Below are 21,741 nucleotides of genomic sequence, written 5' to 3' on the forward strand. Positions count from 1 at the left end.
CATGTCCTCGTTAAAGTTGGTGATCGGATGAAGGACCTAATGAACATGCTAGTAAGCTCTATGCATGCCTTGTTGCAGATTTGCAGTAAGGGCCGGCTTTCGTGTAGGTGTATACAAAATTTCAAGAATTTCGAGGTCCTTCGATGAATGATCAGTATTAAGTACCATCAAGTAAGCAAAACTTATGTACGTACTAAGAATCGTAATAAAAAAATAGTCTGGATGAGAGATAGGGACACACACACTCACCAACCTGTCGTTGTTTCTTCCAGAGACATCTGCTGATAAACCTGTGTTCTCTGCTGATAAAACTGTGTGCTCTGCAACTGTAACCGCCTTAATCCCTCCAAAAAGTCAAGCCCAACTGCGTATATAGATCGACCGGCAGCTGATATTTATCACTAAGTAGTCGTTCCATATCCATCCAGATCCACTTGCGATATATAATATCATTCTAACGTTCTCTCTCTCTCTATATATATACACTTCTTCCACAAAAGTAAAATACATACTTATTGGCACAATCCATCGATTCTGATAATCAAGCGCAAGGTGCGGTGAGAGCTCAGAAGTGTACGTAATTCGTGTTGAAATCCACAGCGGCGACGCGAGATGGGTTCTCTGATGGCAGGCTGGGACTCGCCGGTTCTGGGTGATGACAGCCAAGGTACGCATGATCTACCAACTCTGCTTCGACTCTGCCGTTGCTTATGTCTGTTAGAGACTAGAGTCAGAGATGTCAGATGTGTCCTGCTGGGAATGGGATTCCCAGTCCTCACGGCATTTTTTTTTCTTCTTTTCTCACGCTGCTGGCGATGTGATTTCTTGATTCAAAAGGGTGCACGTAGTCATGAAGTGTACTTGGTATTAAATTGTGTGTGTAGTTCGCGCGCGGAGGAACCGGTCGCTGACTATGGAGGAGGTGGATGCGTTCTGGAAGCAGCGCCGGAAGCCTGAGGACGGCGGCGAGGCCGCCTCGCCCTTCGGCTCCCCCGGCACGGTACGTACTTCTTCTGCCCACTTGTCCCTTTGTCTTGTGCATGCACGTAAGCCTTGGAGAGCTCTGATAGTCACAAGTAATGGCAGGAGAGTCCGTTCGGCAGCCTGGAGAAGGCGAGGTCTCTGCCGTCTCCCCTGGCCCGCGGCATCAAGGCCAAGGCCGGCCCGTCGTCACCGGCGGCCCTCCTCGTGGAGGGCTTCCCCGGCGACGACGGCGGCGGCGCCGGGGAGAGCCCCAGCAAGAGCCGCGACTGGTGGACGAGGAGCAACTGGGCGTTCCTGAACGAGCCGCCGCAGGAGGAGGCGTCCGGCAGGGACCAGAACTACACGCCGCAGTTCCACGTCGCCCGGATCGCCACCGGCAACAACACATCCGTGCAGGTCGAGTAGCCACGCGCGCGATACCAGCGTGTCTCTGGTGTCATCCTTGGACGGCATGTGCAAACCAAGTCAATTAATCTCGTGGATCATTTGGCCTGGATCATGTATGATAGCGAACGGAGTTTGGACTTTGGTGCATGCATCATCTCTGTGGTCACTACTGTTAAGGTTCATTCTTGGTGCAGTACGTATGACTAGTTGGTAGTGGCTACTGTTTGGAGCAACCGGCGACGGACACCATTGTAAATATATCTATATTAAAAAATATCACTATGTGTGAGGATGATATATAGATCATATGGTTACATGTTATAGAGATATTAATAGTATTTTTTAACTTAAGGGACTTTTACGATGATATTTTCTATGTATATACAGTATCAATATGCATATATAGAAGGTGTGGCAAGCGAGAGGTGTATGTAAAAAACGTTTGCACTATTGCAACCTGTTGCTTATGATTGTGCCTTTGTTGTAAAGAAGATTTCCGATGTGTACTCCGAAAAGAAACAATGGTACTGGCAAAAAAATTCTTGTCAAGTTGGTAACCCCTTTGGTACAGCGCCACCCACTGCCCACTAGCATCACATCTTGGTGGACCTATGATAGGATGGCGGGGTCGTTGGCCTTGGCGCGGTGGGCGATGCGGCGGAGGAAGGCCGGGTCGAGGATGGCGCGGGGGGAGGCGGCGGATGACGGCCGCGGCGTCGTCCGGGCGCGCGACGAATTCCGAAACGAAACGGCTCAGCTAAAAAAAGGCTCGAAAAAGAAAGAGTGATGTTTGTTTTTTTTCTTTAAGTGATCAAACTTAGTCATCTAATAAAAATCCGATGATTATTCTTCTTTCTTTCTCATTCTAACGTATGTCTAACAACGAGTAGGTAAAGGAAGGTGTAGTAAGAATACATCTGATTTGAAACCGAATTGAAAAATCCAATATGGACTTGACTCGTCTAATGGGTGAAAATATGCTCTTAGCACCGAACCTAGTGGAAACCCGCGGGTGTGATGCGACAGTGGCAAGGAGCCGAGGCGGGCGCGCCACCACGGGCGGTGGCCGGGAGCCGAGTCGGGAGAAAGAAGGATAACTGAGCCGAGTCGGTGGTCTGAAATTGAGCTGAGTTGAGGCAAGCAACAATGGTAGGGAGGTGAGTGGCGTGGGCTTTTTGGGTGCTCGTGAGTGAAAATCTACCTTACCCCCACCAGGTGTAAAACCCACAGGGACCTGACCTGCCCTGTTGTCCCTATCTCGATGACTTCATCCCCTCTCATCGCGCGCCGCATAACAGCTTTAGCTCTTGCAACGCTCCCCCGCCCCGTAAGCCCTTGATCGTCTCTAACGGCTCTTCCACCGCTGATCTACCGCCACAACACATCCCTCGCTAACCAACCCATTTTTAAGCTCCTCCATAACCAATCTTGCCAACCACCCATTTAACACCGACGGCTCTGGTGGCGTTATCATCACCTCACCGTAGCTCACCGTGATCCAAACCACCGCCCTAACCACCCTCTAATCTTAGAGTCACTGGTGAACCTGAATTCTAACCCCTCTGCTAAAATTATCGGCGCTCACGCGGTGGTATGAAATTGAGCATGTGATTCAGGATTTTGAAGATTAGGAAGTTTTTTTTTAGGGGAAGAAGATTAGGAAGTGTGAAAAAAGAAAAGAACATCATTTAGACCTTGTTTGGAATTGGAAGGCCCGAGTGCCCAGCCCATTCCGGGCTAATTTGGATAGGCCGGGCCCAGAAAAGCGAAGCTCCTGCCGTAGAGCCACACCACTGCGCAAGAGCAAAGACTCATGGAGACCGCCTTCTTCTCCGCCGCCTCCCTCTTCCACGGCGACGACAGCGATGACGACCGAGGTAAGACCAGTGAAGCAATCCCCCGCCTTCTCCTCCCCGATGCCCACCTCGTGCTTCTAACGGCTGGTGCCGTCTCTTCCGTGAGATTCAAGATGAGATGCAGGTCGGCGCTGAGGGAGAGAAACAGGCGTTGGAGTATGCGGAGAGAGCCCACGACTTCCCTGGCATGGTAAGATTCCATGGCTCCGCAGTCTAGTTTCGCGTATGTAGGAATCGATGCTTCTCTGGAGTCGGGAAAAAGGCCCGGGCTTTGAACTGTTATTTAGGTTTCTCGCTTTCTTGGGATCCAATTTGGATGCTTCATGAAGAGAACGCACCAATAAGGCCTAGATGAACAAACAAAACACTAGATTATTTGGTTTGGTCTGCGTTTTCCGGGGTTTATGAGGGTTTTATGCTGCAATCTTGTAAAGGACAGAGCAAGATAGGTTCAGTGAAGAACTGACGTGGTGTTATTAGAGAAGCATGAACTATGATAATCCCATGTGTCGTTGCTGGTTTAAGCTCAGCTATTAGAAGAATTGAACGAAATTAGAATGGTGGTTCATTTAGCACCGCGGCTGGTATCTTGCTACTACATGTGATTAGTAACTTTAGGTTCTTTTTTGTTGTCTCAATATATCCTTCATATTTGGTTAGCATTTGGAAGTGCACCCCTGTGTTAGGCATCTGAAACTGCAAATGACTAGATTTTGATAGGTTGAATTAAATCTAGCATTTGGAAGTTCTCTTGGCGGCTTGCCTATAGTACAAACAATCCTTCCTATAATATTGAACCAGAAGTGGAGCCGAAGCTGAGGGAACCATACCCTCATAGGAACGCTCTGCAAGAGGTCTTTACAGACATTACCAATATAAAAAAAGTATCAAAAGGGTGAAGGGACCATAGTAACTATTATCTAGGTTTGGTCCAATATCGTCTACCTATCTTCTCTAAGTCCCCCTATAAGTGCATGCAATCTGTGTTACATGGACAGGGTGCGGGTGTCGGAGTCCGACTCGTGTCGGAGCGTCCGATTCGGCAAAAAAAAATTGGGACACGCTAAATACCACTTGGAATCTGACACGGATACGCGAGTGTCCGACTCGGCAAAAATTTTTGGACACGGGTGTCTGGGTAACACAGCATGCAATGGATTTCATGGTGCTGCATCTCAAAATTTACATGTTTCAATATATTATGAATGACTGGCTGTTTCAATTTTATACCAAAAGCTACTGTACCTGGTGTTCAACAAGAGTGAAGGATATATGAGTTTACTGGTTTCATTTTGATTCATAGTCGTAACCTGAAAAGTACTATCCTCATGATCATTGCTCATTGCTGACCTGAATAAGTAGTTTCATATTATAGATTTATAGTTTTCCTTGATGTGTCTTGCAGCCAATCCTGTGATCTTTTAAATGATTGTGAAGTTAGAAATATACTTTGCCTCTCATTTTTCATATTTATCCTATGTTCACACTTTCAAAAATGACATACAGAAACTGAGTGTAAGGGAATTCTCGTGTCATGAGCTAAATGCCAACCTGCTATGGCCTGGGACATTTTCATTTGCTACATGGCTGGTTAAGAATCGATCAATTTTGGAGGGACAACGGATCCTGGAATTAGGAAGGTATGGAGGCCATGTTTTGTGGTGTAGAAAATGTATTTTTTTTCTCTGACCAATTCAATAAGAGTGGCCACTATATCTAAGATTGATGACCGAAAAGTTTTTTTACAATGACCTCTGTCATTGCCTTATTGGGCTCAATAAATAGTTTAGGATAAATCCATGTCTAAGCTTTTTCCTATTTGCTGTTAGCATCGAGGTATGCATTGTGCTTTTATCATGCTGCCAAGACTTGGTAATCATTGTTTAATGTATCAAGCAACCAGGAATTTGTAGTCCTAAGCAGTTGGTTGGATTATGTGATATTGGGTCTTTCTTGGCCTCAGTATCCTATTGTAATAATGCTTTGGTGGTTTAGTAAACAAGAACTTTATTTTGTTGTCCTTAGTCGAATGTTGTCACAAGGACATGATAAATGTTCTACAACTTGTCTATATGTTGTTCATTGGTTCCTCTTATCCTGCTTAGTGGGACGGGAGCTCTGGCGATCTTTCTGAGGAAGGCATTTGGGGTGGATGTCACAACCTCTGATTATGATGACAAGGAAATTGAAGAGAATATAGCTTACAACTGCAGAGCTAATAATTTGGATGTGTTACCTCATATCAGACGTGAGTTATCTGATCGTTCCAAACAAAAGCTATTCACTTGTAGTATTTATTTTTCCAAATACGTCCTTTAGGTGCATGATTAATGCACCACCTGAAAGGGGATAATTTTTCTGACGTTTCTTATTAAACCTCAGACACATGGGGTGATCCATTTCCAGTTTCCAGGCCAGATTGGGATATTGTTATTGCCAGTGATATTCTACTCTGTAAGTGTATACCTTAGTGCTCCGTCTCCGAATCACATCTTGCTATGGTGGAATGTTCTAATGTGATACACATCTATTTCTTTCAGATGTTAAACAGTATGAAAACTTGGTAAAGACAGTATCCTTTCTTTTGAAAGAATACAAGCAGACCAGCCAGAAAGCTGTCTGCACAACCATCACAGACAAATCAGGTACCCCCGAAATATGTGACTTTGTAACCCACCCGGCATGTAAGAATATCTTGAGCTTATGTTTCCATTGGCTGGCAGGAACAGAAGTAGCTACAAAATCTCCTATGTTTCTGATGAGCTGGCGCAGAAGAATCGGCAAGGACAAATCGCTTTTCTTCACAGGATGTGAAAAGGCTGGCCTGGAGGTGCAGCATTTGGGTGATCTTGTGTACCTCATCGACAGTCACTGAAAACTGAGGAAATGACTCTCAGCGTTGGGTTGGGTTTGTTACAAATGTCACGACGAAAAAGGCTTGGTTTGCAGTGCTTGAGCCTAGGAGCAGTAGAGTGGTTATTGAGATTTTGTTCCCAAACATTGTATTCTCGAGAATGTATTTTTACAACTTGGAGAAGACAATGCAAAAGCTTGAGAATTACCCTTGTCATATTTCCTTGTCTTACCGTATGGACGAGAAAGACTACGTCCATGGACACATTTGGTTTTTGTGAAATACACAGCCTGCCATTGTCTCCTGATCTGTTGCTTCAGCATTAATTTTTCTCAAAGGGCATGGCTGACCTTGCAGGGTCAGCAGGCCGATTTTGGACCTTGTTTATGAAGAATCAAAAGCCACTCAACAGCTAGACGTCACAAACCAACTGATTCTTAGAAAGCCAACCAAAATTCTGCTCGTGGAGAATCAGAAGCTCCCCCAAACAGAGCCTCTGATCCCACTCAACGAGGTGTGTCGCTGCGTGAGCGGATCGAGCGTTAAGCTGCGGGAGGAATGCAAGATCATGTATGATTTATCTCAATTATTCATCTCTTCTATCTGATATTTATCTATATCTTATATTTTTTAACTATCTTGCACGAATCTCAAAGTCCATACGTAAAATTCCTTTTCCTTTTTTATCTTAATAGTATGTTGTTTTTGTTGGAAACAAGGTGATCAATTCTTTCATATTTAACATATCTACCTCTCTTGATTGCTCCCACTTTCAACACTTTTAATTAATTAATATCTAATCCACTACACTCATTCACTCTCAACGTCAACTACCAATAACTTTTAATAAGGACTTTTTAGAAAACATCACATAGTAAAACTAAAACGATATATATTTAAAAATAGAATTAATTTTTTAAAACGACATCTATTTTAAATGAAGGTAATATATACTTATCTATACTTGTATTTTCTTCTCCTTTCCAGCACCAATCTCAAAGGCCACGCGGAAAATTCCCTTTGGACGCGGCGGCAGCGCAATCGAGCGCGTGTCCGGCCGGGACCTGGGTTGCCAGAATGCCAGGCAGCGGAAGCGGCGCGCCCAGCCGCCCGCACAGGAAGCTCGCGTCGGCATGTGAACTCGAACCGTCGAACGCGTGTCGGGATTATCCAACCATCCGGTCTCTCTCTCTCAAAGAGAGCGCGTGCATGGTCGTGACTTCTGAGGACGTGTCGCACATTACCTTCCACACAGTCACACAGGTACGTAGCTTCGAAATTACAAAACTGCTACATGTACTTCCAACCGTGCAAAAGTCTCTTTCACACATATTCACTCCACACACCTCATCGTACGTAGTGTACAACTACGTACGTACGTGTTTACAGGGAAAAGACAACGTACTAGCTCCTCGATCTATCATGCATGGCCAGCTCTCAGATATAACATGCAAAGCAAGCAGCCGTGAACATCTACAGTGTACACCTCAAGCGTAAAGTACGACCACACGATACGTTACCGCGATCCCATCCGACTGATGATCAGACATGCTGGTACGTAGTAACTGCACATGTGTATATATATACACGAAAGCAACATACGTACGGTGCGGTACGTCTAGCCGTTGCCGGTGACGATCCGGGAGACGTGGAACTGATCACACGTGTAGCTCCGAGCCCTGCCGAACAACACCTCCTCCTGTGGCGGCTCGTTCAGGAACGCCCAGCTGCTCCTCGTCCACCTACGTTCGCGCGGGAGTGGCGCCGGCCACGAAACCATGCATGCATGCATGGATCAGTCCATGTAATCGAAAAATAAATTAAAAAGAGCGAAGCTGCCAACAGTGTACAGACATCCGCTAGTCACACACGTACCAGTCGCGGCTCGTGCTGGGGCTACCGGAGGCGTTCTCGGGGAAGCCCTCCACGCGCGTCGCCGGCGACGACGGCTCGCTGTGGGCAGAGGACGACTGGCCGTTAGACGACGGCCACGGGGCGTCGGTCCTCGTGCCGCGAGCCATCGTCGGAGACGGCAGGGACCTGATCGCCTCCAGTCGCCTGGCGGCGAGCGGGCTTTCCTGCTGTAATTCAGAACGTCGGGAAGAGGGGAGCGGGGAGACGTCGCCGGCGCGGGGAGAGCCGAGCGGCGAGCCCTGGCTGTTCTCCGGCCTCCCGTGCTGCCTTCAGAACGCCTCGACATCCTCCTTGGTCAGCGACCGGCTCCTCATCAAGCGAGCTGCATCGTCCATACATGCAGCATATAGCAAGTACGTGATCGAGTAAAGATAAGCCGTAGCAGATCGAAGGCAGCAATATAATTACGACTAGCTATCGATATATATGCGGGAGAATGAAACTATAGTCAAAGTCCTCAAATACAAACTTTGATCGAGTATGTCGGAGTAGCCGAGCAGCTAGGTACCTTTCCTGTCACCCAGCACTTGTGAGCTCCAGCCAGACATCAGAGAGCCCATCTCCCCTGTCTATATCCTATGACTGCGAAGAAAACCCTCTTTCCCCTCTTGAAACGGAATGATCGATGCCTCGATGGAGATAAGTCTCAGGTGGCCATTTTATAGTACATGAAATAACTGGCAGGGGGTGAAATGCGACAAAACAGCTTTCACAGAAAGGATGCTCCCGTACAAATTTCTTGGACCAAGATATAGCTGTGACCATACCTCATATGAAGTTTCCAGTTTCCATTGGAAGTTCAAATACTACTCTCTCTCTCTCTCTCTCTCTCTCTCTCTCTCTCTCTCTCAGGAACAAACACATACAGATGATCTAAACATTCCGGTACCTGTCGATCTGCACACGCGTCTTCAGGCAGTGTAGACAGTGCATGCATGCGTGTGAGCGGCCATGCGTTCTCGACTCCTCGATCGTCATCCTGCCGCCAGGGGCGTTGATCCTCTCCACTGCAGCTCGTCCTTATCAGAAAGCTCATCTCGTTGTGCGCATACGGCGGTCGATCGAGAGGGGCCGACGGCAAGGTTAAAACACGGGCCAACTTCTCGCGGCCCAAATCGTCATGCGTTCATGCGAAATTGAAGCTTTTCTTGTGCTGGTTGGGCCTTGTATCGCTAGCCCATTTTCCTATTGTTTTTCCTTCTACACTTCATAATCGTCTGAAAATAAGATGATAGGGTTATGACTTATGAGAGCGGGTTGATTTTTTTCCTTCATCGTCCAACTTAAAAAGAGGTTTTGGAGGGAGACCGATCTGACAGAGGAGGTTGACATGTAGTACTGTTGGTCTCGAACGGTGAAGGACGACCGATAGACTAGCATCGAGATGGGAAGGCAAGGACATCAGATTAATGTAGTAGCAGGGGCGATGCTGGACACAGATGGAGGAGGGCACGGGAGGCGGGGGAGAGCACGCGATACGTTGAAGACATCTGCAGATAGGTGGGTGGGTGAGTTGTTCACACCAACATGCACATGGTGAAGAGGAAGGGAGGAGAGTCGTCCAATCAAGACTCAATAGTTGGTCGATTGAAATGAAACATCTTCTTAGGCACTTGAAGAATAGCATCACCATTTTCCTTTTATTTTGTGTTGTTACCGGGATTGTCTTATACCAGTTCACGGAAGATGCCATTATTACTAGCAAATACCTGATTCTTTTTAAGAAAATAGCCGAAGGAAAGAGGACAGGGACCCACGAGGCGAATATCCCCCGGCCGGTCCTACCCGACAGCGACCCAACACCCAATCATCCCCCGCCCGGTCCTACCCGACAGCGACCCAACACCCAATCATCCCCTCATCCTCCAGACCTCCACCTCCTCTTCTTCCATCGGCCCTCGCCTTCCTCCTCCCCATCGCGACCCCCCGAAACATTCCTCCACTCCTACCCGAGGAGAGAGAGAGAGAGAGAAGAATCCAATCCTCTGATAAGAGATTAGTGTGGGAGAGAGAGAGTCGTCGGGGGATGAAATTCGGGAAGGATTTCCGGAACCACCTGGAGGAGACTCTGCCGGCGTGGAGGGACAAGTACCTCGCCTACAAGGCACTCAAGAAGCTCATCAAGAACCTGCCGTCCCCCGAAGGCGATGCCGCGCTTCCTCTTCCTCCTCCCCCCGCCGCCGGCGGCGGCGAGGGAGTCGGGGACGGGAGCGTCGCCCTGGGGAACTGGTTCGCCAGGATCCTCGACATGGAGCTCCACAAGCTCAACGATTTCTACATGGAGAAGGAGGAGTGGTACGTCATCCGGCTCCAGGTGCGACCTTGCCCTCCACGATTCTTGTTGATGCGCGTGTTTGTGGCCGATGCGGGCATCGTGGGTTGTAGGGACCTCCTCTTCATTGGGTGAAATAACTAGCGTTTCAGGTTAAGTCATCGATTGTCTCTGCCAATTTATGTTGGAGTTGGTCTCTTGATTTCAGATGTCAAGTCAGTTTGTACGAATGATTAAATCAGGAGTGAAAGCTTTAACATATATGATCTCTGGAGTTCTAGTATGGCTAAGGAAATGTTGAATTGAACCAAAGACTAAGGTGGATTGCGATGGAGTTTTAGAGTACCATGTCTTCATCCTTGCTTGTGGTTCAGTTCGGAGTGAATGGCTAGTTGATGTTCAATTGTGGGTAGCAAACTAGGGTTATTCTGATCGTAATTGTAATTTGGTTAGCTTCATTGTACATGTCTTATGTTCGTTCTGAACGAAGTGGATAACCTTTAACTTTGTATGGCAGGCAGAGGCTTTCCTTTTTTCCATTACTGTATGCGCTTATCCATAATACAAGGGATCAAATCTGTGACTCTAAATTTAATTCTGCAGTGATAGTGTACCTCTATATAGTGGCATAAGATTCTCAACATTGCACAAGGCCGAATTAACTTAGGCATTTGGCTCAAGTCAACACATAAAAATGACCAGAACGAGTGGTGGCGTGGTGCTTTAAGCATGCTACTGAAAAATGCCCCTTATTTTCTCCTGGATGAGAGCTATCTTGATTCCTATCTAAGATTGCATAGATGTCGAGGCCAACATGTCTCTAATTAGATACTACCGAATTTTAGTGATGGTCTATTTCACATTCTCGGTGTTCTGTAATCAGAAGGTGCAGCAAAAATGTTGAACATTTTAAGTTTGCTCATTTTAGGGTTGACTCTGCATAAGTGTTCCAGTATATGAGTGGCACACCTAATTCCAGTAAAGTGATTGTAAATTATAGTGAACTGAAACTAGGATTTTGGTTGACTAGGATATCCCACCTTTGTCATATGAATACCAAAATAGCCCCTTAACTGACCTTCACCTGGTGCCCAATGTACACCTGTAGACAGCAACGGGACTTGGGGCTGCAGGATCTTTGCATTAGAAATTAAAATTTCCACTTCATTTTGGTGGGTCATCCAAACTCAGTTGATTGAGCAGAAGATTGTTTAAGATGGAGCTGCCCTTCTATTTCCTCCGAAACTTCTGAACTTATGCTACTGAACAGTGAAGTGCCCAAACAGTGAACAATGTTTTGCATCCTAATCCCCCCTCCCCATCCCAACAGGCCTTGGGCCTTAGGCATAGTCAGTATTAGTGCTGGCCGTTTGATACCTGAAAGTATCTATGCCCTTGTTCTGTGATGGGATTTGAACCTTGGTCACAGACAGTCTGGTGCACATTATAAACAGAAATTCCAACAAATTTCTGGATCTATAGGATCTAAGAATCTTGTTATGCCTTACAGGGAAGATTCCCCTAAAAATGTACTTACATTCTGGAATGTTTTATTGACTGTTCGGGAGAAAATTTCTTTTCTACGTAGAAATCTTGCAACTTATTAAATGTTGTTATCCTTGTTTCGGCATTTTCATCTCTCTATTTGTTTGTGTAATTTGGGGCCCTAAGTAGTCTGGTTTTCCCAATTTGTCCTCTCTTTTTATTCGTCAGTTAATTTGCTTTGACACTTCCTTACGTCAGAGCCATCATTTTAACTTTTGTCGACCAATTATTTTTCAAAAGGTGCTCAAGGAGAGGATTGAGAGAGTCAAAGCTAAGAAGAATGATGCTTTTACATCCAAGAGTGCATTCACTGAAGAGATGTTAGAGATACGTAAAGATTTTGTGATCATACATGGCAAGATGATTCTTCTGCAAACCTACAGCTCCCTAAATTTTGCTGGTGAGCACATCAGACCAAGTTGGTCGATCTGCACTCAATATTCTAGCAGTAGTATGTTTGGCACCATCTCATGCATTTTAGACCAGGTCTCAGGATTATTTCCCACTCATTGTATCAAATACTTTGTGCATGCAGGACTAGTGAAGATACTGAAGAAGTATGACAAGAGAACAGGCGGTCTGCTGAGCCTACCTTTCACTCAACGTGCTCGTCACCAGCCATTTTTCACAACTGAACCTTTAACAAGGCTTGTTCGAGAATGTGAGGCTAATCTTGAACTCCTTTTCCCAGTCGAAGCAGAAGTACTTGAGCCTGGTTCCTCTGCAAAGCTGGAACAGCGCGACGATGTGGCTAGACACGATCCAACATCATCTTGCAATGTGGAAACCTCAGATGTATACCGAAGCACACTGGCAGCAATGAAAGCTATACAGGGTCTTCGGAGAGCCAGCTCTACTTACAACCCCCTGTCTCTGTCTAGATTCTTCCATGGCGAGGACGGGGAAGCCTGTTCTGGCGCCATCACTTCTGAGAGTTCACTTTCAGATTCCTCGACAGACTCCCAGATTCAAGATGCTGAAAAGGATGATAAAGAGGTGCAATCTAGGGAGCAGAATGCTGCTCGAAGGGAGCATAATGCAGAAGGCCAGCCACACGATGAATAATCAGTCTTCGCACACGCTATTCAATAATCGTTGATAAGTGTAAATGGTACTACCTCCGTTCTCAAATAGATATCGTTTTAAAATGGATATAGCCAAACTTAAAAAACTTTGACCATTCATACATACAATCGCTAGAATTCAACACATGCAAATGATATGAGTGGATTACTATTAGCCATGAAAAATACTTGCATATGGTTATATATTTAACAAAATTCACTGAGAAATAATTATGAAAAATAAGGTTAAAACATGTGTATTGGAGACGGTGCTAATGTCTTAAACGATAAGTAAAGGAGAACGGAGGTAGTAATAATTTAGCTGTTTAACCGTCTTTGATGTATCATGCAAGGATTTCCTAATGGTACTTTTTTGTCAGGGTCATCGAGTGTTGCATTTTATCATGTTTTTGTTGCGTTGCCAGTTTGCGGTAACTCAGAAGAGTTCATGGCAGGTGCCATTTGGGTTTTGAAGCTGTAGGCAGAAAGTATTTATATGCCATTAGCTGACTTGAAAAGGAATTTTGTGCAGGTTAGCCTTGGTTACTCGTAATTTTTGTGAAGTAAAACAGCTGCTGATGACTTTGCACTGGTCTCTTCCTTACCATGATAGACTCGTATTTATCAAGCTTGCTATGAAGCAGCAAAGCGCACCCTAAATGCCCCAGCACAAAGGTCAATTAGCTCGAATGATCTTTGGACTCGCGCAAATTGGAATAAAAGAAACTACATCAGAAAGGACAGTCAGTGCCGGGAAAAAAAATAGCATCAGATATGCAGAGTATTTGTATTTGTGTATAGACTTAATTTGTCACTTCAGTTCACTTTGAGCTCACAACATTTTACACAGTTAGTAAAGAGCAGGGTGAGAGGCTGTGGGGCAGCTGCTGCTGACATGAATAAGTCCCTCCAACGGGGAAAAGATTAGAACAAGAAATACACACATTTTTACATTGTTATCAGTGATCAAATGAAAATCACGATTTTCCCCGATTGCAACCCTACAGAGCCAGTCATCAAGCATGATCATTGTTTTCTTACATCTGAAATTGCAGGAACCTTGGCTGGGTAGGTAGACAAGTCCACATCGAGCAAGTCTGTGAGGTCGTAAAGTCCTCCAGGAGGGTCGACTTTGTCCTTGATTGGAGTGGTCATTGTTTCTTCCTGATCTGCCTGGTTGGATGATACGCTTGATGTCACTGGACTATTTGAAGCCACCACGGCGATGCCAGCCAACTCTACACCCTGCCCACTTGGCACGGCGCTCCCTGAAGGATACTTTGTTTGTGCATTGTCTCCCTCGTTGTGATTGTAGAGCACATATTCGTTATAGGTAGGCGCAAACTGCATGAGAATGGGGTAGGTTAGACTAGACAGGCAAACTACAATGCTATAGGATATGGCCATACAAGATCATGGTTACCTGGTGAACAGTGTCATGGTAGAAATCATTAAACTTCAAAGCGTGGAGAAGGCTTCCTCTGAAACCACCAGAAGGGCGGGCATTGGCACCCGCATACTCCTTGTAAGGGAAGGCAAATAGGTGCCCGATGGCTGCTATGAGCATCTCAACACACAATACAAAGTTCTGGAGATCAGCGGCTTTTTCAGCATTCTTGATAAATCGAGATTTTGCAGCAAGGAAAACCAGGACACCCTGCAATAAACAACTTCAAATTATTGCATGGACAAAAGTTCCGAGGACACAATAGTTCCTTGGCAAGGCCACATTGCAAACGGAAACAGAGTTCAAGATTCAAGTGAGTCAACAGGTGGCTCGTTATTATACATTTATACTTGGAAGAGGGGAAGAACATCGAGTGGTGTTCTATGTTTACCTGCCAATATGTGAGAAACACAACTGATTTGATAATGATGAATTTTGGGACAGGATTGTATGGCCGAAGTAGATCTCTGCATGCCGCATAGAACAATGCAAGGGCATATAACGCCATTGAGTATGAGATTGTGTATATGATAGTTATGTACAGATAGGATTGGTTGACACTGAAGTTGCCATCTTCGTATTTTCCTTTAGCATAAAGTATGAAGGTAATAACAACCAAAATAGGCTTAAGAATCACAAACTGCAAGCAGCCTTGTTTGCATCTTCGTATGAAACGCCTATTCAAGGACACAAGATTTTTCAATCAGCACTTGCACAATCGTGACATAATATGCACCAAGGACACTTACGCACCCGTCTAGAGGAATAGCTGGAAAACAGCAAGTCATCAGAAACCATGATGGCTTCAGGGTTCTGCCACTCAAACTTACAACCACAGAACCAGGACCTCCCACCCATGCCAAACATAGTGAAAGGAAATTGTAGATGACCCAAGCATCATAGCTGAAACATGATGAGATAGGAAATTTTCAGAAAAAAGGCAACAGCATAAGGGTAATCCCACAAAAAACACAAGGAGAAATAAACCTCAAATCTGCACTATGATACTCGGGTTGGCATGTTAAAAGTGTTTAAGAGGCACCAACAAGAAGAGAAGTTAAAAAAAAAAACACATGATGAAGGTCAAAATGCCCATAAACTGCGCACAACTGCATCTTTGGTCATGACATGTTCACAGTTCTTTCAAACCATTCATTCAGTGAGAATCTAGGCCATGTCCAATTAAAAGAACTTATTATATTATCATATCATCAGTTCATGACCTGTGATGACCACGCTGCAACTTTACGCAACAGGAGATTATTTGTAACATTTTTTCCACATTGCTTCTATTTATGTCGTCGTTGTTCTTAGGAAGGCACTCAACTAACAGTAGCATGAATCATCTCCGTATATCACGGGTCTGGTGCCGATGCCCATGAGACCAGACCAATGTTTGGAGGTTTGGCTCCATGAGCACTTGTCCAGAAGGGAGCAGTTCACAGATGCTAATACTGGTAGTGCATATAAATAGAACAACAGCAAGTTAGCAATAAGGCTGCCATGCCATATGGACGCATGTGATGACAGAAAAATCTTTGTGTATATTGGCTTTGGCTATTAGAGAAAAACCAGCAAAAAAGTTCCTGCCTGTTCTTGTTTGTGTTAATGGCTTACAAATAAGCATTTTGGATTCAAGGAAATATAAGATTACATGTCTCGACAGTTAGAAAAAGCAGAAACCATGACCCCACATTGAACTAGACCATTCACATGAAGAGATATAAGAGGTTTCAAGTGCAAGTAGGACTTACATCTCTCGAATAGAATTAAAATATATTGCACTGTCGGGGAAGATAAGGGAAAGAAATGACATCACTGAATATACCTGCAAAATAACATGTATTTTTAATACGCTGAAATGTTGACATATAAAAGCAATTATAGGCAAAAGCTATTGGACACAAGGGATGACATGTAAATGAACAGAGGATCAAGTGTAAGTGAGTTACATCTATGTAGAATAGTAATCTGTAAACGAGCAGTCGTATTGCACAAAACAGTTGTGTTACGTTGCTACTTCTATGAGCCATGGCCATTTTCTCAAAAATATAAGTGTTGGTATCAAATTTGTAGGAATTTTGCCAAATAGTCCATAACTTCACATGACAATAGCCATGTATTATTATAGCATCAGCAAATTCACTTAGATGAACCCAAACACTTGGGTGAACTATAAGCACATTACCAAAGTCGAACCCCATTTCCACCAAACAAAACCTCCAAAACGAGAAACAATTCGCTTAGAAAACCATTGGAAGCAGCTACATTCCAATCAGAACTATGTCCTCAATGAATTAGCTTGTGTACTCAGGACAAAACTACAGCGAAAAAAACTCCACTTCTATTCCAATCAGAACCTCAATGAATTCACTTGCTAATTCGGAGAATACCACATTAAAACCAAGCAAATGGAGCTCCACAGTGAGCATTTGGCATTAAAATCAGAATCACATAGCTCTAGCAAATTCATCAGAGTATTCAGCTCCAATCACAGCCTCACAGCCACAGTTAATTGGGCACCTTGGACCCCAATCAAATATTCAAAGCGCCAACCGAACAAGCCTAATCGCAGAGCCACGAAAGGAACTTGTGCAACCTAATCGCAACCCGCGCAGGCGCATCACGAGTCAGGACCTCGCATATCCAGAGCCGCCGCGTATACCCACTTGCAAATCCACCTTAATCGACTTGTAGTTGTATTCCGGCTCCTAACCACGACACCCCCTCAAATTCACCCAAAAAAACCTCCAAATTCGCTAACTTAACGACAGATCTGGTGCGAGAGAGCTGATCAGAGGGGTCAGGTGTACGAGCCGAACAGAGAGCATTACCGGGACCATGAAGATGATGCGGACGATGAATCGCTGGTAGATTGGCTCGGCGTAGTGGAGGAGGTGGCGGTAGATGTGGACGAGCGCGACCACGGTGGCCGCCGCGGCGCACACCAACGCCGCCGCCGTGTACGCCGCCGACTCCCACTCCATCGCGCCTGAGACCGTCGGCCACCAGCCCTCCCGGTCCCACCACGGCGGCGCAGCAGCGAGGCGAGGGCGCAGCCCAGCCCTTTGATTGGCCGGGTTGGGTGCTTAGTGGTTGGGTTGGGGAAGAGAGAGAAGAGAGGGAGGAGGGGTTAACAGTCAGCGACGGATATGTATAATTTAAAATAGAAGTGTATTTGTTATATGTGTACTGTTTTAATTTAGTTTGGTAGATATAAATATATATCTGCAGTATGACTTTATTCATACAGGTATCAGTGTCTCAAAATTAATTTTATGTGAGCAAATAATTATAATCTTAATTTTTATATCTACAGTATGAGTTTATTCATACAGGTATCAGTGTCTCAAAATTAATTTTATGTGAGCAAACAATTATAATCATACAACATTAAATACGATCAACCACGTATAAACTCAGCTCATGTCTAGATAGATAAAAATAATTAATTGTTTTTCTAATAATTATAATTTTGCTCAGCTTGCTTCCCTTCCGTCTATATATCACACCCTATTAGCATTTCGCGTTGGATTTTTGGTTATTTTTTGTTTAGTGGTTTGATTTGATTTTTCTGGAGATTTCAAGTGTTCGAGAAGGACGGTGACGAACGAAGCTTGAGAATTCTTCCTCCTCAAGCGTGGAATGGAATCAACGCCTCTCTCACCTCCGCTGGACGCCAGGATTTCACGGGGATTTCGTGAGAAAACGATGCAATCTCGCTGGAATTTGCACGAAACTCTGCAAAAAAAAGGACTGCTGTCCTCCGTATCATTGCCCAAGTAACGTAACCAGATGTGCACCTCACCTGCCGCTGGATGATGGATGGATGGATGCTTCAGCCGACAGGTGAGTCACGCCAGCATCCGATCATTGTCATTGCAGCCTGGAATTCGATACGGCGGTTAGGCCGACTACAGCAGGTTTCGGACGGCTGCATCCATGTAGTCATCCTTTTTGCCGATCAGTCTGCCCGCACGGCAACAAGCGGCACAGTGTTACGCATAGCAACAGATGGTAGCAAATTTACTAATGGAAATTGGACACCGTAACACTATTTAAGAAGATGTATGTGGGCCTAAAGAAAAAAAGGTAACGTAGCGTAAGAAATAAAATAACTACTAAAGATTAAAAATTAAAAAATACTGTAATAATATTATAGAAAACGAATTTTTAAAATCTAATAAAGATGGTTCTTAGCATCAGTAGCATATGCATGTTTATTTAAGTAAAGCGAATCAGCGCCTCGATGATAGTGTTGTTTTGCGACGCCATTACAGTTTTGTGCAGCTTCAACGATGAGGTACACCCGCTAAGCCTCAACAATGAGGTACACCTGCCACATCCCCAACTACTACTGCCGCAGCTTGGAAGATGTCAGCAACTTCGAACTGGACTTTTCATGGGTGTGGGCCTTAGGTTAGATCTATTAGACCGGCCTGATGTCATGCATGTTGTAATATCCAAGGGAATGCAGAGGCTTATAAGCCATGACCCTGGAAGCGGAGACGATAAACTGACATGAACAAGAAACTTTGAGCTCCTGAACCTTCCAAGTCCTCTCCTCTCGAATCTCCAATTCTACTTGCTTCCCTCACCATTCCGTCTAGATCAAGTAGGTTCATAACATTTGGTACCAAAGCTAGCAGCAATCCGTCGTGATTCTCTCGTTTGATTCGTAATTCCAAGAAGAGATCCGCGTCGATCCGATCAACAGTCAAGGACATGGGTGACACTGCTAAGCGATGATTAGCTCCGAACGATACTGCTAAATGCCATTCTGATTTCAACAATCTGTTGTGTCTGTGTGTAGGACACGCAAGTTGTTAGTTTCGCTTTAGAAAATGAAAAAAGAAAACTGCTTGTCGATAATACATGTTGGCTGTTGTTGGCTCCTTATTATGGTTATCGTTTTATTTATTTTTAGTTTAAAATAAGAATAAGATGACTCATTTAACTATTTTAAATATATCTACAACTCTAACTTATAAATTTTTAAAACTAAAACTCTACCAAACAAATTCGCCCTATTTCGTAGTGGGAAATCCGGCCCACCGAGTTACATCGGCTCAGGCTAGCTCGGCCCAATGTTTAAACAGGCCTGGATGAATGTCGGTTAGAAAACAACTTGGGCCATGGCATGAAAGACGGATAATCCACTAGAAAAAAGACATAAAAGGTGGGTTAGCCATGTTAGGATGTCCGTAATGAACTACCTCGCGGATGCCTATGCGTGAACATGTTGGACATGGCTTTTCATTCAGTGAATGAATTGGGAAACCATAACTGCATTGAGAGAGAGAGAGGGAGGGAGTTCGAATTCCAAACGCGATTACAAACAAAAGAAACGAGGAAATTCCAGTTCAGATTTTCGAATAAGACTGGACTTTCATGTGTAAGGATAGAGAATGTGCAAATTCAAAAGTTGACAGTGGGACCCACGGAAAGTGCAATTTTGATCTTTTGAACCGTTTCTCGAATTTACGATCGAAGACCGTGGATATGTAGATCTCGTTGAGATTCTGTTTTACTATCTAACATCTCATTTGGACATTAGGTAAAACCATAGTGAACTTAATAAATATAGATCATTTGATGAAAAAGAGAAGACAAAAAAAAGCACCGGAGCCATCCCACCCAGTATGCCCACCTCTCACGCCTGCACCCTCTCTGACCCTAGCTTGGTCGCTGCCCTTGCCTCCCGTCGCTTGGTCGCTATTGTTGCTGTCACCTAGCCACCACCGCCCAGTTGCCGATCGTTGGCTGGTGGGAGTCGGGGGTTTGAGGAGAGAGCTGACCGACCATGAGGAAAAAAAGAAAGAAAAAAAATGAAAAAGGAAGAAGGAGAAGGGAGAGAATAAGAAGGAAAAGGAAGAAGAAAGAAGTAGAAAAATGGGGTTTTCGTGAGCTACACTAAACCGATCGTCGATTCATTATCTCACTTCAAAGGTGATCTCTAAATAGTCCTTAGATGCTTGTAGATGGATGGAAACGGTCGATTTTGTCATCGGATTAGTATTCTGGTCGACTCGTTGCATGCAACGACTTAATTTTGAATTTGAGACTATGGGTGTTAAATTTGGCCATAAGCCTACAATGAAAATTGGATGTCTCGTCATTATACTTTTGATGGTACTAGTCTGGTTCGAATCAGATAAGCAGATTATGAGTAATTGGTAAAATAGTGTGTTACCCGTTGTGCTAGCTTGGGCTTTTGTTTTGGTTGTTTGAGCCTCGACCTAGCTATAAGAGAATACTGGTAGTCGAGCTGTAGATGTTTCTTCATTGTTTTCGTTATCGTCTTGTATGCATGGTTCCCGAGCGTAGTAGCATGTCATCGTTTGCTTTTGTCATTGCGGTTTTTTATGCTAATTTATGTACTTATTCATGTGGTATCGTTTTTGGACATAGTTAGTTCTCATCTTCATCGTCGACGAAGGCAAGTGAATATAGCGGATGGCTATGCTTGAACTTGTTATTTGGTTACCTCTAACTTTTAATTCCCGTAGTTGCTAATGATGTACAAATTAAATGTGAGCGTATTACTTACTCTTTGTCTTTTGAAGATAGGATGTTTCGCTAGATTATAAGGTAAAGAAAGTGAGATATGTCATATTTCTTACGGTTGTTTATATTCTTTGTATGCGAAGTATGACGTATATACCTATGTTGAAAGATATATCTTTCGATTATGCATGAGTTTGTTGTTGTCATGTTTACTTTTTTAAAGTATTGGAATCTTGAATTAAGAAGTTAAGTGAGCAAGATATGTCACTCTGTAGTTGTTCTTTATTGTAATATGTAATTCTCGAAGTGTTATATATATCTTGGAAGTTATATTGTTAGATATGCATGAAACATATTATAAATATGACATTTTGCATTGGAAGTTTTGTTGGTGTTTTATGGTCACGATTATACCGGTATAATACCGTATATTACCCGAGAGGGGTACGATACACACCCTTACGTTACTCGAGTAGAAATAAGGGTGAGGAAGAGCGTTGCATATGCATACATATGGATGTCTGCACTTCAAATGCATAGATGTTGACCTTATATTGCTAGGAAGTCGTTAATACCGTTTTATATGATAATGCTATGATGATTCATAGCTAGCAGATGATAGCACGTGCTTATCGTTGTATGACTATGCTTATATGTTTTTTTTAATATTGTTAACTCATTCAACTTCTTATCTTTATTAAAATAAATATTTAATCAATTATAGCTAAACAACTTGTTAAAATAATTTACTTACTGAGATTTTCAAATTTCACACTTGCTATCTTTATATGTGTGCCTTGAGGTGACCTCAAACATGTGGGTTGGATAGCAGCACGACTTATACATAATCACCTTAACTTTTTATCCTTTTTAGTTGTAATGTTAGTTTAGTGGCTTAGTCACCCTGATGA

General features: G+C 44.0%; 4 protein-coding genes across 5 annotated transcripts; 3 read left to right on the forward strand and 1 right to left on the reverse strand.

Annotated features, from left to right (window-relative positions):
* Positions 1-333: 333 nt before the first annotated feature.
* LOC133913692 (uncharacterized) lies at positions 334-1,738 on the forward strand. The gene is made up of 3 exons (XM_062356908.1): positions 334-667; positions 885-1,000; positions 1,087-1,738. Exons 1-3 carry the CDS (start codon positions 613-615, stop codon positions 1,387-1,389), a joined length of 474 nt encoding a protein of 157 aa, XP_062212892.1. The 5' UTR covers positions 334-612; the 3' UTR covers positions 1,390-1,738.
* Positions 1,739-3,083: 1,345 nt separating this feature from the next.
* Positions 3,084-6,297, forward strand: LOC133913693 (uncharacterized). Of its 2 annotated transcripts, none has more exons than XM_062356909.1 (7): positions 3,084-3,248; positions 3,341-3,417; positions 4,734-4,867; positions 5,333-5,475; positions 5,610-5,681; positions 5,768-5,872; positions 5,951-6,297. In XM_062356909.1, the coding sequence occupies exons 1-7, from the start codon at positions 3,185-3,187 to the stop codon at positions 6,100-6,102; spliced, it is 747 nt and encodes a 248-aa protein (XP_062212893.1). In that variant the 5' UTR covers positions 3,084-3,184; the 3' UTR covers positions 6,103-6,297. The 2 variants fall into 2 exon arrangements, with proteins under 2 accessions (XP_062212893.1, XP_062212894.1); XM_062356910.1 differs by having other exon boundaries at positions 3,125-3,248; positions 3,334-3,417.
* A 3,578-nt stretch (positions 6,298-9,875) lies between these two features.
* Positions 9,876-14,220, forward strand: LOC133913695 (SPX domain-containing protein 4). The gene is made up of 4 exons (XM_062356913.1): positions 9,876-10,309; positions 12,053-12,212; positions 12,348-12,923; positions 13,409-14,220. The coding sequence occupies exons 1-3, from the start codon at positions 10,022-10,024 to the stop codon at positions 12,875-12,877; spliced, it is 978 nt and encodes a 325-aa protein (XP_062212897.1). The 5' UTR covers positions 9,876-10,021; the 3' UTR covers positions 12,878-12,923; positions 13,409-14,220.
* LOC133913694 (uncharacterized) lies at positions 13,773-17,448 on the reverse strand. Its single transcript, XM_062356912.1, has 6 exons — positions 17,158-17,448; positions 16,078-16,151; positions 15,077-15,226; positions 14,715-15,000; positions 14,300-14,533; positions 13,773-14,220 (listed from the first exon to the last, which is right to left on the reverse strand). The coding sequence occupies exons 1-6, from the start codon at positions 17,308-17,310 to the stop codon at positions 13,903-13,905; spliced, it is 1,215 nt and encodes a 404-aa protein (XP_062212896.1). The 5' UTR covers positions 17,311-17,448; the 3' UTR covers positions 13,773-13,902.
* Positions 17,449-21,741: the final 4,293 nt, after the last annotated feature.

Source organism: Phragmites australis, chromosome 3, assembly GCF_958298935.1.
Source record: "Phragmites australis chromosome 3, lpPhrAust1.1, whole genome shotgun sequence".
Classification (NCBI taxonomy): domain Eukaryota; kingdom Viridiplantae; phylum Streptophyta; class Magnoliopsida; order Poales; family Poaceae; genus Phragmites; species Phragmites australis.

Bases quoted from the DNA above. Each gene is read 5' to 3' on its own strand.
- LOC133913693 (XM_062356909.1), top strand. From the start codon at position 3,185: ATGGAGACCGCCTTCTTCTCCGCCGCCTCCCTCTTCCACGGCGACGAC. The intron at 3,249-3,340 runs GTAAGACCAGTG...GTGAGATTCAAG, and splicing joins CGACAGCGATGACGACCGAG to ATGAGATGCAGGTCGGCGCT. The intron at 3,418-4,733 runs GTAAGATTCCAT...AATGACATACAG, and splicing joins CCCACGACTTCCCTGGCATG to AAACTGAGTGTAAGGGAATT.
- LOC133913694 (XM_062356912.1), bottom strand. From the start codon at position 17,310: ATGGAGTGGGAGTCGGCGGCGTACACGGCGGCGGCGTTGGTGTGCGCC. The intron at 15,227-16,077 runs GTAAGTCCTACT...ATCATGTTTCAG, and splicing joins TTTAATTCTATTCGAGAGAT to CTATGATGCTTGGGTCATCT. The intron at 14,221-14,299 runs GTAACCATGATC...ATTCTCATGCAG, and splicing joins ACCATGACACTGTTCACCAG to TTTGCGCCTACCTATAACGA.
- LOC133913695 (XM_062356913.1), top strand. From the start codon at position 10,022: ATGAAATTCGGGAAGGATTTCCGGAACCACCTGGAGGAGACTCTGCCG. The intron at 10,310-12,052 runs GTGCGACCTTGC...ATTTTTCAAAAG, and splicing joins GGTACGTCATCCGGCTCCAG to GTGCTCAAGGAGAGGATTGA. The intron at 12,213-12,347 runs GTGAGCACATCA...TTGTGCATGCAG, and splicing joins CAGCTCCCTAAATTTTGCTG to GACTAGTGAAGATACTGAAG.
- LOC133913692 (XM_062356908.1), top strand. From the start codon at position 613: ATGGGTTCTCTGATGGCAGGCTGGGACTCGCCGGTTCTGGGTGATGAC. The intron at 668-884 runs GTACGCATGATC...TTGTGTGTGTAG, and splicing joins TCTGGGTGATGACAGCCAAG to TTCGCGCGCGGAGGAACCGG. The intron at 1,001-1,086 runs GTACGTACTTCT...AAGTAATGGCAG, and splicing joins CCTTCGGCTCCCCCGGCACG to GAGAGTCCGTTCGGCAGCCT.